Source organism: Suricata suricatta, chromosome 3, assembly GCF_006229205.1.
Source record: "Suricata suricatta isolate VVHF042 chromosome 3, meerkat_22Aug2017_6uvM2_HiC, whole genome shotgun sequence".
Lineage (NCBI taxonomy): Eukaryota > Metazoa > Chordata > Mammalia > Carnivora > Herpestidae > Suricata > Suricata suricatta.
This window is the reverse complement of record NC_043702.1, coordinates 175,137,141-175,153,880: the sequence shown is the minus strand read 5'-3', so window position 1 is coordinate 175,153,880 and position 16,740 is coordinate 175,137,141. Positions and strand designations below refer to the sequence as shown.

General features: G+C 61.7%; 2 protein-coding genes across 4 annotated transcripts in view; one reads left to right on the top strand and one right to left on the bottom strand.

Moving 5' to 3' along the window:
- Positions 1 to 5,089, top strand: part of IL6R (interleukin 6 receptor) — a 17,303-nt gene extending 12,214 nt beyond the window's left edge. The window contains exon 9 of one of the 3 annotated variants that reach the window (XM_029936070.1): positions 2,912 to 5,089. In XM_029936070.1, coding sequence (XP_029791930.1) covers positions 2,912 to 3,014 — 103 coding nt within the window. In that variant the 3' untranslated portion in view covers positions 3,015 to 5,089. Of the gene's footprint in view, positions 1 to 2,218; positions 2,532 to 2,911 lie in introns of those variants that run through there. The other 2 variants (XM_029936068.1, XM_029936069.1) reach the window with 2 other exon arrangements.
- Positions 5,090 to 11,913: 6,824 nt separating this feature from the next.
- Positions 11,914 to 16,740, bottom strand: part of SHE (Src homology 2 domain containing E) — a gene marked incomplete at its 5' end in the record, with an annotated part of 18,843 nt that continues 14,016 nt past the window's right edge. The window contains 3 exons of the mRNA XM_029933472.1: positions 11,914 to 13,779; positions 14,910 to 15,029; positions 15,634 to 15,790. Coding sequence (XP_029789332.1) covers positions 13,593 to 13,779; positions 14,910 to 15,029; positions 15,634 to 15,790 — 464 coding nt within the window. The remainder of the gene's footprint in view (positions 13,780 to 14,909; positions 15,030 to 15,633; positions 15,791 to 16,740) is intronic.

Sequence of the window (16,740 nt, the reverse complement as noted above, 5' to 3'; positions counted from 1 at the left end):
CCGACAGCCGCGCGGACCCCTGTGCCAGGCGGGGCGGCCGCTGACTGCGTGGAGCGGGGCCGGCTGGCGGCGCGGCGCCTCCGCTGAGGACACGCGTCCTGTACTCCCCGCCGGTGACCCGCCGTCTCTCATATCAGGCGCATTGATTCACAAACAAGCCAATTCTTTCTTTAAAAGATTTTTTTTATCATCATTTTTGAGAGACAAAGACAGGGCACACAGGGGAGGGTCAGAGAGAGACTCAGGATCTGAAGCAGCTCCGGGCTCCGAGCTGGCGGCGCAGAGCCCTCCGGGCACCCCCCATCCTAGTGATTCAGAACCACCTGCCCCCCACCTCCACGTGGGGGCCAGGGTGCTCCTGGGGCCTTGGGCGCGGAAGTGGCTGCAGAGTGGGTGCCCTGTGTGCCACTTCTCACTCGGTTACTTGTTTAAAAGACCGAAGGCTGGGGTGCGGGAAGTCCAGCTGCTCAGCTCTGTTCGTCCCCAGGTGTCCCGCCCCCTGGAACCCCTGGGCTGTCAGACACCCCCCAGGCCAGAACTGTGCCCGCCACGGACACCCCGAGGCCAGAGCAGTGCCCGCCACGGACACCCCCAGGCTGGCCACTGCCGAAGTCCCTTTGAGCCTAGTGATTTTTAGAAGGCGTCTCATTCGCTCAAAATACTTCAAATGAAGAAAAGCTCGCCTTAGTTACCTATTCACGTAGCTGCTTTGGAGAAAAAAGGTCAGACGCTGCTTCCGTGTAGGTTAAATACTGTCAATAGAGACGTTAAAACAGGTATGATGCTTGTTTGCTAACTGGTGACGCAGGGAAGGGAGAAGCGGCCTGCGTCCCCCAGAGCTGGCCGCCGCGCTCCTCGAGTCTGTGCCCACAGCCGTGAGGCCTGCCTTCTAAGTGCAGCCTCGGTCACGACCGGAGCACTTTTCCGTGTCATTCCACTTCTGCGTCCACCTCACCTCGCCGGGCGCCGGCGGGCGGCTGTGCCCAGGCTCCCTCTGCCAGCCTTCGCTGGGCATTCAGCCGGGTTGGCTTTTACCGCCACTGCCTGTCGAACGTCCCTGTGCAGAACGCTTTTCCCACAGCTCTGCTTTTTCCTTGGGGCATTTTCTCAGAAATGGAATTCCTGGGTCAGAGGGTCTGAATATTTCGAAATGCAGAGCGGAGCGCCCGCCCTCGCCTCTCCCTGAGGGCCGTGATTCCCCCCGAGGGGCCTGCTGGGTCCCCTGCCCGGTGCCCCGGCGGCGGAGCCCTGGGGAACGTTCTTCGGATTGTTTGTTCCCTTGGATAGCAGGCTAGCAGCCAGGGGCAAACTGGAGCCAACTATCAATGATTTATCGTCACCAGAGCAGGAATAGCCTGTTGATATAAAAAGAAACGCAAGGAAAATCCCCAAACGTTGTTTTTGACGTTGGTTTCCCTCCTCCCTCCAAGCCCTTCCTGGCGCAGCTGCCGCCAGGTGGGGCTGGGGGCGGCGGCGGCGTGGCCGCGGGGCCCCTCAGGAAGGGCCCTGACGCACCTTTGAGACTCTGGCCCGCGAGTGACTTTCTGGGTCCCTGGCCCTGGCCGTGGGCCCAGCGCGGAGCAGCGGGAGGGAGGCGCTGATCAGAGATGCTATCTCCTTCCTGTTGGGCATCTACTTTCCTGTCAGATGAGTCACTTGTGCCCGATGGTGCCCACGGCAGGGTCTGTGTGGACTCGCCAGCGTGGCCGGAGTGGCCCAGAGGAGCAGGGCTGTGGAGGGAGGGGGCAGCCCTGCCCCTGCTGAATGGCGGCTGCCGGCCGTCAGCTAACCCCTGGCCGGAGCCTGCCCCCCTGCCCCCCGCAGGTGTTCCTTCCTGTCTTTTCCAAGTAGATGGATCTGGGACCCCTGGGGTGTACCGGTGGGCGGCCTGCGGAACAGAATCAGCAACGTGCTTAGTGCTATAAAGGGACACTCGTGGCCACATGTGCCTCGGTTTCCCCATTTCTAAAAGGAACCGATGGTACACGCGTGTCCCTTGGAGTGTTTGAACCCCCGTCTCCCCCAGCTCTTCAGAGCGTTGTGTGAGTCCTTGTGGCGGAGCAGCCGGGCCTCAGCCTCCTGACCCGGGGAGAGCCAGCGGCTGCTGTCTCTCTCTCTCTCTCTCTCTCTCTCTCTCTCTCTCTCTCTCTCTCTCTCTCTCGGGTTCTTCACGGGGCCACTGAATAGCTGTGTGCTTTGTCTTTTCGTCTCTGTGAAGGTTCAAGAGGACCTGGAAGCTGCACGCCCTGAAGGAAGGCAAGGCTGGAGCCCAGCCGCCGCGTGCGCAGGGGCAGCGGGTCCCCGAGAGGCCCCAGCCCAGGCCGGTGCTGGTCCCCCTCATCTCTCCGCCAACGTCCCCCAGCAGCCTTGGGCCTGACCACACGTCGGGGCCCAGCCAGCCAGAGGCCACTGGTCCCCGGAGCCCTTACGACGTCAGCAACAGAGACTACTTCTTCCCCAGATAGCTGGCAGGGGCCGGGCTGGCCCCGCCCCCGCCCCCCCCCCCCCCCCCCCCCCCCCCCCCCCCCCCCCCCCCCCCCCCCCGGCCCTGGGTCCACCCCGGATCCTCCCCATCCCCTCCCTGGCGCTGGCGGTTCAGGGCGGCCTAGTGGGAGGTGCGTGGCTTCCTGGATGGGTTTGCTGCCTCTGTCCGGAAGGAAGAGGCGTCTGTGTCTGGGGAGCACCCTCTCTCCGGTGCCTCACAGGGGCCAGAGTCCACTCAGGTGTGTCAGGCCACTGTGCGGACACTCAGGGTCGCTGTGCAGGCCTGGCGTGCCCACCCGCTGGCCATCCACACCCCCACTCATCTCCTGGAGCTGCCTCCTGCCGCAGGTGGGACAGGTCTCCAGCTGAGACCCCCCGTCGCCAGGCTCCTGCCGCCTCCCAGCTCAAATCCCACGTGCCTTTGCAGGTCAGCCTCCTCAGGTCTGAGGGTGGGAGCCGCGGGCAGCTGCCTTCCCCACGCCTGGGAACAGCAGACGGGTCGAAGAGCATCTCAGGGCCTGGCGGTCTGAAATGGAATCGTGCTTACTTCCTGTACCTCCTCACTGGCATTTGTGGACTGTGGGTGGTCACGCTGGGCGCTGGCTGGACCGGAGCCGGAGCCCTGGCTCCAGGGCCCTGTTTGGGCCCCAGGACTTGAGGAGGAGAGAAGAGAGGGGGGCTGGTAGTGGGGACAGGCTTCCTTGCCGCCCCCCCAGGGGACCCGCCCCCCGTCCCCTCCAGAAGAGCTGGCCGCAGGGACCTCTCCGCGGCGGGAGGGGCTGCACTTGCTGTGCCCCAGCTCCGCCTACTTTGTTTTCAGCTGAGCCCAAGGAACAAGGGAAGATAGTATTTACACGAAATGACAAAAAGAACCGGCAGGAATGTATTTTTTTTTTATTCAGAGAACTGCTGTTTGATGTAGAGAGGGCGGAGAGCCCACGTCCGCCCCGCAGTGGGCCCCGTCACCTGGGGAGAGGGACCAGGACTGTGTTTAGCACAAATCTGAGTCGAGGGGAAAAGGAGGAGAAAAGACAGTTCTCCTTTTCAAGCGGAGTCAGGTTTCATTCTGTCTCGTTTTCTTTGTCCTGAAACGTCCACTGCCTCTTGTTGAACTTGGGGGAAGCAGCCGTTCCCCTCCAGGCAGCCTTGGGGGGCACGCTGTCCCCTCAGGGCCGTGGCTCATCACGAAGTCGGCTGCTGCGGGCCTTCTTCAGTTCCTTGAATTTGGTTCAGCTCAGCTAGGGTTGGGCGCCGCTGAGCTTGTGGCCGTGGCTGAGCGTCCGGGCTGTGACGAGGGGGGGGCGCTCATGGTTTCCCCAGCAGGTGCCCTCCCACGAGGCCCGCCCCACGATGAAGCTGTGATCACAATCAGCCTCGGCTGAAAACTCCCCGACCCGCAGACTTTCACGCAGGCTCCGCTCTTCGAAGCCCCCCACCGGCAGCAGGCAGGCGCCGCGGTGACACGGCCGTGCGTCTCTTGCCGTCGCCGGGTTCGCGCCGTCCCTGCTGCTTTGGACACCGGGTCCTAAGCCGACAGAGGCTTGGCGGGCGTCTGCTGTTCTTCTACAGCGTTTCTCTGAGCGCAGCAGAACTGCTGCGACAGGGAACTGCGGAGCCGTGAGCGAGAAGGGCGTGTGGGCCGGGCGGAGGCCCAGGCCCTCGGAGGCCGGCCTCTGATCTGCCCGCGTTCACGCTTTCGTTATTACTGTCACGGAACGGGTTTTTTTTTTTTTTTGGTATTGAAGAGGGTTTTCCCCCTTTTTTCCTTTATAAGCTAGTGTGAATGAAGGAAGAGTGTTTTTCTCTGGGTTGTGGGTCCCGCTCCGTGCCCACGGGCGCCCCCGCTAAGGCTCCTCTGCGCCTCCGTGGCCCTGTCTCTGGCCCCACGCCTGCCGAGGTCCGCCTCGCGGTCACATGTGAAAGGGCGGCCCGCCTGCTGGTGGGAAAGGCGGAAAGCCCGCTGGGTCAGGGTCTGGGTTAACGTGCTCGGAGATTCTTGTAGCATTAATGAAAAGCTGTCGAAATGTCCGGGGACTGAGGGCTCCTTGCTCGGCGGGGCCGGGCCCTGGGCCCACGGGACCTCTGCCCCCGGCGGGGGCGGTGCGGAATGTTCAGGAAGGCCTTGCCTTCTGCTGAAGGCCGGCCCGCTGCGGGGAGAGGCTGGCAGGTGTGGGGCCGCTGTCTTCATCCGGAGAAGCGGGGGGCCCCGAGCGTCCCCCGAAGGCCCTCGGTGTGGCTGGTGGCAGTGCCAGTTTCTATGACAACCTTAACGATCACCTGGGAACGCTGGGTGTTTGCGGACGTCGGGGCTTCAGGACGGAGCAGTGCGGGGCTCCGCTGCTCCCGGAACCGGGTCGGGCTGGGGTCACACACCTGTTCTCACGATACCTCAACTTTCCAGTGTGTGCTTTTTTATTGAGAGAGAAATAATAGTTTTAAATTTTTGTGTCTATTTTTTACCTAATTATCTGAAAGCAGATACCAAACGCTGTTGTATTTGGGGCAAAGGGTCAGTATGATGTTTTTCAATACTTTTTCTTTTTATCAGCTATTTTGCATTTAGAGTGAAAATGTAAATGCCTGAAATAAATAATTTCTACAAATATGCTTGCGATGTAGTTTTGCCTTGGGCACCGGGCTGCTTAGAGGCAGGACTGGAGAAACATGGGCTTGAGATCAAGCAGAGGCCCTGGTCCAGCCCCCCAGCCGCATCAGGACCGAGTTACCTCCAGAAAGAATCAGATAAGTTCAAGAAACAATAGCAATTTCTCAAAAGACTTTTATTGTAAAAACGTTTCCCAAAATGAATCCCGGGGTTTCCGGAAGGGTGTGGGTGCCTGCGCCGCGCTTACCGTCACGGCCCAGGGCAGGCGTGCGGGGGGAGGAAGTGGGTGGGCCGTCACTCATCAGGCGCCTGTTTATGAACGGGGGAGGGGGGTGTGAGCGGTGTCACAGCGGCAGCCGTGGCCGCCTCAACAGCGGCCTGACACTGTCCCCTCTTGAAAAGGGTCTTTGGCGGGAAAAACCAGGGCCACTGCCAGCCCACACTTCCCGACACAGCAGCCATCATGCGGCTGCTGTGTGTCAACAGCGCCAGGCTGGGAGCCCAGAGACCGAGCGGCTCAGGCTACGAGTCGAGGCCCGAGGAGCGCCCAGAGGGAGGCCGTGGGGGCCACGGGCCACGCCTGCCCGGCCCCCCGCCTCCCGGGCGCCACTGCCTCCTCTGAGGTTGGCCCTGGTCTGGCAGAAGGCGCCGGAGGAAGGAGGCGTCCGCAGGTGGCTGGGCTGGGCGGCGAGCCGGGGCCGGGGAGCACCCCTCTCCAGGCCGGTCGGGATGACGCAGTCGGGATGCTCTTTCCCTCGAGACCCGGGCGAGCGGCGGGCGCGTCTCGGATGGAAGGCCAAGGACACGCAGATACTGGAACTGCCGCTCAGGAAAGCCCTGCCCTGTTTGTCAGGCACAAGTCACCGGCCTGTCTCGGCGTCTGTGAGCAGTCCCGGCCCAGGCAGGAAGCTGCGGACTGCATGCTCTTCAAAGGCTTCGAGCTTTCTTTGATTAAAAAAAAAAAAGTTTTTAAAGCAATCTACACCCCACGTGGGGCTAGAACTCAGGACCCCGAGATCAGGAGCTGCACACTTACCGAGGGAGCCAGCGGGGCGCCCCCGGGCCCCCAGCTCTCAGACGGGGCCTGGCGGTGGCGAGCACGGCCGGGGCCAGGGCGGCCCGTCGGGCTGGCCGTGTGGCCTGTGCACCGGCCGAGACAGTCAAGGGCCGGAGCCCCGCGCCATCCTCCGCCCGGGAGCCGGGCAGCGCTTTCGTTGCGGGAGCCCCGCCTTCTGCAGTGGTCACTCGGCAAACAGAACACCCCACCCAAGCCCCGTGTCATGACAGCAGTTTCAGGCCACAACCCAGCACATGAATAGAGTTTTTCAGTAAAATCACGAAACGTTGGTACCGCAGATGCATGTGGCGCTCCGTTACGGCCGTCCTAAGGGAACTTCGGACAGAGCCGTGCCCACAGCCGGCCTGCTGAGTCAGGGGGGCCGCGTTTGCACAGAGTGGAATTCGCTAGGAAGAAGCTCGGACTCTATTTGGGGCTTTAGGTCCCTGTGCTGGGATGCGGGGATTTTGAAACGTTCAGTGTCGTGTGACTTTCTGGAGCCCGTGCCCAGCAGGAGCGGAGGGAGGGGCTGGGGGCAGGCGGGGGCCCCGTGTCCACCTGCTCGGGCCCAGACCCGAACAGGGGGACCCAGGCGCGCACAGGTCACAGTGGCTCCCGGGGGTGGGTCTGACGTGGGTGCAGAAGGCAAACACACCTCCAGGTGGCTCTCAGGAAGCTGCTCGTGAGCCCCGGGGCAACTGGAACGTGCTCCTTTCTAGGTGGAGGCGGGTGCCGTGGGGGCTTCACGCTTCGGGCGGGTCTGGGGGGGAGACGGCTGACCCCTGAGAGCCGTGTCTGTGTGCGACCAGCAGGGGGCCGGGGGCGGGGGGGGGGGGGGACTCTGTCCCTGAGGCCGCGAGGCTGGAGGCTGGTTCCGCACGTGTGTGGGGTTACCTGGGAACACAGTCCCCACAGCAGGGAGGGGCGGCAGCGGCCCCACTGGTGCCGGGAGCCCAGGCCCCTTCGTGGCCCGGAGACTGTCAGGCCACGGTCTGTGCCTCTGCGCACGGTGCTCCTTCTGCCTGCTGGTGCCCAGGCGCGTGCCCGCTGGCTGCAGCCCAGGGGGCAGGGGGGCAGGGGTCCAGGCCTCGGGGTGGGAAGAGGCTGGACGAGGCCACAAACCTGGTCAGCCTGACACCGAGACCCGGTCTCTGTCCTGGCCACGAGGCCGGGGCCCTCAGCCCGGGGACCGTTTGGATGCCCCCCTCTTTCTGGCCCCACTCCTGGTGGAGACCTGGCCCCCTCACCCCACACGAGGCTGTCGCGCCTGGCCGGTGAGCAGGCCAGGGCGACGCCCATGGGAGTCGGCGCTCACAGAGCCATGTCCCTGAAGCCGCCGGACCCCAAGAGGTGAGCTGTAGGGGGATGACAACAGCCAGGTCCTCACTGGTGGTGACCCTGGCCGGAAACCCACGGACGCGCTCCCCCCAGTCCGCACCGGCTCTCAACCCCGAACTGTGCGCACACAAGTCCTTTTCTGCAGCTGCTTCCTGGGCACACACGTGGAGGAGGTTCCCCGGAGCCCCCCACCCCCCCATCGTGCTCCACTCGAGAATGGAAACCTTACTACGCCCTCTCTCGCTGCCGGACAATGGGCACGCGGTAAGTGGTGGTGCCCTCGGGTGGCGGAGGCTCCTTCCAGGAGAGAGTCCTGAGCCGCAGTGCCGGGTGTGGGGTGCGGGCGGGTGCAGGGTGCGGGCGGGTGCTCCAGGTGGACCGAGGCTTGGCAGGGGCGCCCTGCACACGCGCCAGCTGAGCACTTCGGTGATACTTTAGGAGCCTCAGGAAGTCACGAAGGGTCGACGTGCTCCTTTTTTCTTACATGCATTTAACTTTTTTTCACAAGCGTGTACGTTTTCACAGCTCAAAGCTTCTCATTAAACACTTGCGCGCCGTGTCTCGGACCAGCTGCGCGGGGCTGCGGGGGTGGGAAGCAGGTTCCCGACCGGGCGGGGCGGTGCGGGGCGCGAGTCCTTCCAAAGCCCCGACATTCTCCATTTTAAAAGATGCCAGGATTTTAGGGGGATGTTCCACTTGCAAACAACCACTGAAAACAGTCCGAAGGGAATATAAAGCCGTCTTCATCGTTCACGGAACCGTGATGCCCGGCTGTCAGCCGCACGCGGGCTGGCGCCCTGAACACGCTTCGGCTTTCGTGTGCACAAGGGACCCAGTTCTCCCTCAGCTAATCCAACCAGGGAGTCCTGTTTATGACCACAGAGCAGGAGGCGATCTGATTCATTAAACATACCAAGCAGGAAGCGTCTTAAGTCTGAACCGAGACGGCCCGGTAACCCATCCCGAGTGAGGCGCAGCGTGGGGGCGGGGCCTGGAAGTGGTGACCCGCCCGCCCAGACCCCGCCCCTCCACAGCTGACGGCAGGCTGACCATCAGGCTTCAGACACCCCCCCCCCCCCCCCCCCCCCCCCCCCCCCGGTCCCCGTGGAGCCTCTCCCAAGGCGGGGAGGGACAGGCCCTGGGAGCCGGCCCGCCAGACCCAGCGCGGACTTGTCCGGTGGTGGAGACCATTCCTCCACCCGCATCCTGCGTCCCCGGCCCGGCCCACGTGGCTCGCAGATGGGGAGAGAACACGTTGGTCTCGGGGTGTCTAATAGACTGGCATCGGTTTTGGTTTTGTCCCCTGTGGTAAAAGACACATAATAAACTTTTCCGTTGGACCTTTTCTAAGCGTGCACTCCGGTGGTGTTAGATATATGCTCACCGTTGTGTCAACAACTTCTGGGACATTCCATCGTGCAGGACCGTTGGGTCCGAGAACTCCCCGCTGCCCGCTGTCCCCGGGCCTGGCGCCCGCGTCCTCCTCACTTTCTGTGAATCTGGGGGTGTCGCGTCCGTGCGGCCCTGCACTTGTCTCCTTGCGCCGGGGTGACTCCGTCCGCACGCGCCTCCAGGCCCACCAGCCAAGCACGGGCCGCACTCCCTTCCTTTCAAGGCGGAACATTCCGTTCTGGCCACTCGTCCGTCCATGGGCACGGGGGCTGGTGTGTCTGTTTTTAACTTTGTCTTCCACTTGTTGGCCAACACCACGCGGCGGGCTGGTCACCCCTCACCCCACTGGGTTGTGTTCTTCAATGTGGGGGGGGTCCTCACTCCGCGGGAGGGCACAGGTGTGGTGAGCAGGCTGGGGCGGCGCCCTCCTCCGGGATCCCCAGGACAAGCTGCCGGAACCTTCCAGGTGTGCTGGTCGCTGGCCCGGAAGCAGGCCCCACCTGGCTGGGCGCCTTGCGCGGGGTTAGCGGGAGAAGGCAGCACAGAAGCCCTTCCGTGAGCAGCGGGTCCGCGCCGCGGGCCTTCACAGCACCAGGGCCTGGCAGCCGCGGCGTGGGCCTCACACACGTGTGCAACCTGGGTCCTGAAAACCATGGCCCTGCTTGCCGGGGGCGGGGCTTGGGCACTTCGCAACACCAACTTCCTCTTCTGCTACACGTGGATGCATAAACACAATAGGCACCTGTTGGCCGGGCGGCTGGCTGTGTGAATGTACAACGGGAATTAAACATTTGATCCTGAAGGGCGCCTGGGCGGCTCAGTCAGTTAAGTGTCCGACTTCAGCTCAGGTCATGATATGGTTTGGGAGTTCGAGCCCCGCATCGGGCTCTTTGCTGACAGTGCTGTCTGCTTGGGATCCTCTGTGTCTCCCTTCTCTCCTCCTCTCTCTCTACCCCTCCCCCATTCATACTCTCTCTCAAAATAAGTAAACAAAAAAAATTGATCCTGAAGGACTCAATCTGACAGCCTTCTTCTAGAGCCTTAGTGACTGTACTTGGCACTAAAACAGCACCTTCCACGGGTGGTGCTCAGCATGGTGAAGTGTCAGAATCTCCTGGTACAAGTTTTAAAAAAGTATAGATTTCAAGCTTCACGGCAGACTGAAGCATCGCCTCCCACGGTGGACAGGGGCACCTGCACGAATGACAGCAGCTGAGTGAGGGGTGAGGACACAGCCGGCGGTGCCCACGCACGGGACGCCGAGGAGCCAGGTGCGGGCAGAAGGCAGACAGGTGCCCGTGTCCGCAGGGCAGCCCAGTGGTCTCCTGCGGCAGGTCGGCATGACCGCAGGCGCCCGGGCCACTGCTCTCACCACAGGAGGCATTTTCAAAGGGAGGGATTCTGCAAACTAATCCTGGAACAAAGACAGCGGATTTCTTGGAACAGCGTTTGTGTCCAGTGGCGTCTAGAATAACCCTTCAGGAAGGCTGCTGACACGCGTCCAGGAATTTCATACAACCTCTCGGGCAAAGTGGGCACTGGGGTCACATACAATCCAACAATGTTTTCAAAAGCTACAAGCATGTATCAGTTATGTGAAAATGGTAACCCCCCCGAAAAGGTAACCAGGTGCTCGAGAATCTGACGTGTGAAATGCCCGTCTGCATCTTCATTACAGCACAGCCCAGGTTCTAATCGACGTGCCCTGCTCCGGGCAGGTGTCAGGCCGCAGCGTCCATTCCCGGAAGAGGCCGCATCGCAAGAGGGTAACGGCGGCCCAGCTCGCCGGCCCGCGCAGTTCGCTCTCCTTCCGCTAGGGGGCGGGCACGCGCCGTCTCCGCTCACGGCCTTCGGGTCAGGGCGCAGAGGCCGGAGGCCAAAACAAGGCTGCTTATGGGAAAGAAGACAACCGGGGACCAGAGTCTGTGAGGCAGGCACGTGTCGCCACCAGTGCGCGTGGCGGAGCAGGGAGCCGGGATCCCGAGTCTCCCTTGTCCCCTAAACGGAAGGAAAAGTGAGGCGCGGGCCTGGGACTAAGCAGGACATTTAGGAGAGCAGAGGCAGTCCTTGCTCAGAACGCAGCTAGAGACTCTTCCGAGTCAAGTGCTGGGAGTTACTGACGACGGCCACTAACGGAGTGTGCCGGTTAAGTAATTTAACCCGATTCACGAATCCAGACCAGTCGCCCACCGGGGCCTGCCACCTGTGCTCTGCTGCAGAGGCCAGCGAGTGAGGGCTCGGCGGAGAATAAGGGCTCTTTTAACACACTGGAGAAAGTACTTTGAAAAACTTAAAAGGACACTTCTGTCCCCGTAAAGCTGGCACGTCAGCACTTTCCTTCTCGTGCACAGTGACGTCACCCCACCACCTTACTCCCACTGACTTAAGGACTGCCAGCCCGCTGGGGAAATCCATCCTGACAGGCACAGCGGTGGTGGCCAAGTGAAAAGAAATGTCCCGAAGGCCTGAAGCGAAGTGACTAAATTCATCTGGTGGCCTGGGCAGAGCATTTCTAAAACAGGACGGTGACGGAGAAGGGCCGCGGACGGGCGGGGCCTGGGGTGCCACACACCAGGCAGCAGGCTGCTGGCTCGGACTTTCAGAAGGAATAGAAACTGCCTTGGGAGACAGAGGGAACGCAGGAGGAGGACAGGAAGGGAGTGGTATCGAGACAAAATGACGAAACACCCAGCACTCACGGCCCAGGGCGGACCTGGTCGCCGGGCTTCAGACCAGCTGGCCCAGGGGCCGCCCCCAACCCCAGGAGGCCGCGGGCGACACCTGCAGGCCGGATTGTGTCCGGGGCCTGCGGTGCCTCCGACCTCCGCGGCGGGGCCCCGATTCCCTCCGTTCCCTCTGGTCGTGACCGCCTGCGTGGCTTGAAGGCGCAGGCTGCGTCCCCACTCTCCAGCACAGAAGGGGACACGCCTGTGCGGAGACGGCGCAGCACTGAGCGCGTGAGCCAAGCCCCTGAGCATGTCCCGCGTCGCGCTGCCGGGTAGGGGCAGCGGGGACCATTTAGTGCACAACGAACCACTGCACAAAGCTTTTGGCTTTTATTAAAATTAGGATAACTGCTGTATTTTGTAGAATCAGTTTAAGTAAAAATAAGGTTTCGCTTCTAGAATGTCAAACTAAAAATACGTTTAATAGATGATTTGTAAATGGGAGATAATAAATATTTGTTGAATGGAAACGGAACTGTAGATGCCGAGACTTAAAGAGAAGTCTGGTGCTGAAGACGCCGCACACGGCCCAGTCCACGCTGAAAACACGGCCGCTGCTCAGAAAACGGAGACTCTTAATAAAATCCTGGAGATTCAGTAAGAAAAAGTTCCTCTCAAGTTTCCTAAATCAAGGATCACACAGCCCGTTGGCTACAACCTTAACTGAGTAAAGAAGCAAGGATTTACTAACCTCTAAATCGTAATAGAATGGTAACTAATAACCAGAAAGAAATGCTTTTCTCAAGATGAACCGGACCAGCGTTTCTCGTGCATTTAAAAGGAGCCGCAAAAGTTAGCTTTTCCCAGGACGGCGCGCGTGCATCGGGCCGGCTCTGGGGCCCACGCCACACACCCGGGGCCAGGGGCGTCCAGCCGCCGGCCCTCCGCCGGGGTCTCCTCGCAGGAAGCCATTCTCGTGGTTTTTTACATTTCTTTTTTCACAGTAAAGTCAACGGTCAGTGTAAGTTCCCAATAAACCACGGAGAGGACACTATGAATATTAATTTAATATTTTAAGCTGTCGTAGTTAGGGAAACCTCGGTCTTTCAGAAATATCTGCACACGCGAGCCGGCCTGCTCTGCGGGGCCGAGGACCCGCTGTGGCGGCGGGGCGGGCGGTCCCACCCTGAGGACGGAGGGAGGGGTGTGTGTGTACGCAGGTACCTAACTTCCCTTCCAAAATACAGAGCAAACTGAACTAGGGAGCAACGGAGATGCCCAAAGACGAAAAGAAAGGTCCTGGAAATTCGGCGTCCCCATCCAATGCAACAATGGCCGCGCAGCTTTCCAAATGTTCGGATCTGTGGTGCGTTTTATTCCAGGATTCAGAATTACAGTAATGCCGAGGCTTAACTGATGTCACTGACTTCAGTCAGGGGCATCTTCCTTCCCATTGATGCTTCTGCGAGTAAGGATACAAACACCCTCGGAGACCGAGGAAACACGAACTTTCTCCGAAGGCTGAGTGCCAACATCACCTCGCCGGAGTCGTGAATCTTCACCGACTCCAGAGCCCCCTCCAAGCCACCCACTGATCGATTATTTTCCACTCTTCATCCGTTTTCTCAAAAAGGGGTCCATAACGCACCCTCTCCGGGTCCACACGGTCATTTTTTATGGCCTCCTGTAAATGCCAGCTGCGTTTTTGTTTGCTTAGTGGCCAGGTCCTCCAGGGGATAACTGGCACCTGTCTGGAAACCCTTAATATTCCTGGACTCCTGACTCACCTTTCCTGAGAGTCACCCCCCCTCCAAACAGAACGCCTCCTCCAGGGAGTGGAAGCAGCTGGTGAATCATGATTTCTTACTGTAGAAAAGCAACAGGCCAGTGGCCAAGTGTCAGGAATGCATTTGGGACCCCAGGTTTTGACTTCCGGGTGGAGACTCTCACTTCCCACCAATTCCCGGGGTGCGGGGTGCAGTCCCGCCGCCCCCCGGGCTGCTGGCTGGGCTCAGGCGGCCGCGGGGAGGAGGGGCGTGGCCGCCGGCCCTCAGTGCGGCTTGCAGTGCACGGGGTGCAGTAGGGTCATGTGCTCGGCCCCCTTGAAGGGCAGCTTCTCGCTGGAGTAGTGGTGCACCACTTCGGGGACGCTGCCGAAGACGGCGCTGGTCTGGCCCAGCGTGTACCTGCCATCTCGGGTCTGGGCCACTATGATGTGGACGCACCCCTGACTCGTCCTGAAACGGGACCAAACCGAGGAGGAGAGGTGAGCGAGCGAGCGGGGGTCGGCAGCCGCCGCCGGTCCCGGCTGGAGCCACGCGGACACACAGCTTCCCACTCGTGCCCAGAACTGTCACAGCGCCGACAGAAGCCCGTCCTGCCCCCAGGGGCTCTCGGAGGCTTCGAGGTCTCGGCTAAAGGTGGGTCATCCTTAGGTTGTCTGTCCTTAATATACACAAAGTCTGCAGGGACTGGACAAAAAAGACAAAAAAGACAAAAAAAAAAAAAGAGAGAGAAGAAAAAGCCCAGTCCCCTCCTCCATCCCCCAAGTGCCAAACTAGTGCTTAAGCCCAAGCAGGAGGCCACTGAGGGTTGAAATGCCCGCCCCATCAGGAGACAAGGACGGAGGTCCCCTCCTTCCTCCCAGCCCGCACCCCACACGGGGAGAGTCTCTGGTTGAAAACACCACTGAGCCGTGTGGCTGCAGGAACACGGCGGTGCTGCTCCCGCCATTGTGCGCCTGCCGGCCTGCCCTCCGCCCGCCCGGCCCTCTCCCTGCAGCCCGATTGTTCCAGCTGTAGGGGCTCCGCTTCCGCAGGAAGGAAGTGCTGCTGCGCTGACAATGATGCCGCAGCACTGGGCCCGCATGGCCGCCAGGATCTCCATGGCAGGAGCCCTGTGGGGCCAGAGGGGCCAGAGTGACCGCTCTGTCACAGCTGGGGGGGGGGGGGGACAGCCAGTGGCTCCTCCTTCCCCACGAGAGGCTGGTTCCAAAACCGCAGTTGGCAGGTTGACATCGAGGGACCTGATCTGTCACAGTCTCAAACACCAGGAAATAAAACCGCTGAACGGTCCCCCGGAAGTTGTCCTTGTCGGGGCTATTTCTCCTGGACCCACGGGGGGAGGGGGCTACGTCACATCAGCTCAGGCGAGGCGGAAGCTGCCGGACGTGGGGCAGGACGGGGCCCTCACTGTCCTCCGAGACACCAGCCCTGCGTCCCGACCCGAGCGCTCACCCCGCTGTCCAAGCCAATGCACCCTGCGTGCCACCTTCAAGTCATGCCGACAAGTCACCAGCCCGCAAGGAGAAAACGTGATCAGTCCTCCCCCGCTCCCGCAGCAGGGCGCTCACGGCCTCGGTACTCACTTGAGCGCGATGGAGTACCTGCCGCTCCCTGACTCGATGCTCCGGACCAGGTAGGCGGCCTCCCGGCAGGGCTGCAGCCGGCTCTCGGCCTCAGCGCGGGCGATGGCGCCGTGGAACCAGCTGGAAGGGGCACCCGCGTCAGGGCACAAATCCAGACTCGGCCGCGCTCCGTACAATTGTTATTTAAGACAATTTTTTAAATGTTACTTATTCTTGAGAGAGAGAGAGACACAGTGCGAGCAGGGGAGGGGCGGGGAGAGAGGCAGACACGGGATCTGAAGCAGCTCCAGGTTCCGTCCGAGCCGTCAGCACAGCTCTTGAACCATGAGATCCTGAGCCGAAGCCGGACGCTTAACTGAGCCCCCCGGGCGCTCCGTAAAATATTATGTTTAATGCACTTCTGCTGGGAGCAGTGTGGCCTGAACTGGACGCTGCTTCGCCCTCAGAAGAGAGGAGACACAGATCTGGGTAAACCTGGGTCACAGAACCGATCAGACAGGAGAGGAGCTAGCGCCCCTGAAAGGTTTTCAGTCTCTGCGGGAGAACGACATTGAGATCCGGCTCCGGGGCACAGTGCGCCTTCCACTCTGCACCAACACAGCAGGCTCTGAGGACAGGGCGTCCTTAAGAAGCCCCCCCCAGGATCTGTGAGCAAAATAACCCCGCAAATGGGCCAGCGCCCCCCCGGGCCCCCTGGCGCCCCCCGCCCCGAGGACACACTCACGGCTGTCTCCCCAGCGGCAGCGCCGGGTCCACCTTCTCCCCCTCGCCGTGCTCGGGGGCGGCCGGCCTCAGGGCCTTCTGGGTCCAGCTCTTCTGGCGACGGTGCTGCCTGGCCGCATCCTCCTTGACGGAGGGGTGCTCAGAGCCTTCAAACTGAACTGGAAAGAAGGCTCGTTTAACTCGGAGGCCCCGGGGTGGCTGAGTGGACGCCCAAGAAGAGACCCCCGCCCACCCGGCCCCGGGGAGGAAGCCGCCGCACGCGCGAGCTGCAGGCCACTGCGGACACCCCGGCCGCGGCCCCGAGCGCACCGCCCGTGTCCCGGAGCCACACGTCCTCGTCCAGCGGGCCCAGAACACGCAGCAGCCTCGAAGGCACGCCTGGCGTGGGCTTCTAGAGACTGACTCTTAGTACACTTAGAATAAAAGGAATAAGAGTGTATCATCCTAGGAAACCAAATAAGCAGTTTTCTATGAAATAATAGAGAAGTCAACCTGGAAACAGAAACTACAAATGTGCCTGGGACGCTACGTCGGGGCTGAATGGCGGCGAGGGGGGAGGGGGCGGGAAGCAGGACTAGACCAGGGGGCGCTGAAGGGGCACCTGCTCCACTGACCCCGCGCCGGGACCACACTGGTAACCACCAGCCCGTCTTCGCCGCCCGACCATTCTAAGTCTGAGGGAAAGGCCGTGTCAGCCAGGCAGAGGGAGACCCCCTCGCGCACGGAGCCCGCTGGCCAACTGTGTCGCGGGTCCCTGCACACACACTCCGGCGGGCGGTCCCTGTGGCGCGCTGGCCCCGGCGCTGCGGCTTTCTCAGCAGGACCTCTGCCAGCCCGAGGGGCCGCCCGCCAGAGCCTGGGCCGCGCGGGGACAAGGCCGAGGCCGCGCCGGGCATTTCAAGCCACTGAAGGGACTCGGTGCCAGAGTGTCAGGCCTCCAGGGCTCCACCTAGGCCTGGCCTTCCAGCCAGTGGGGGTGCTCCTGGCGCCGGCGGCCCCCACCTGACCTGACGGCTCTCACCTGACCCGGCGGTCCCCACCTGACCTGGCGGCCCCCACCTGACCTGACGGCCACCTGACCTGACAGCCCCCACCTAATCTGACGGCC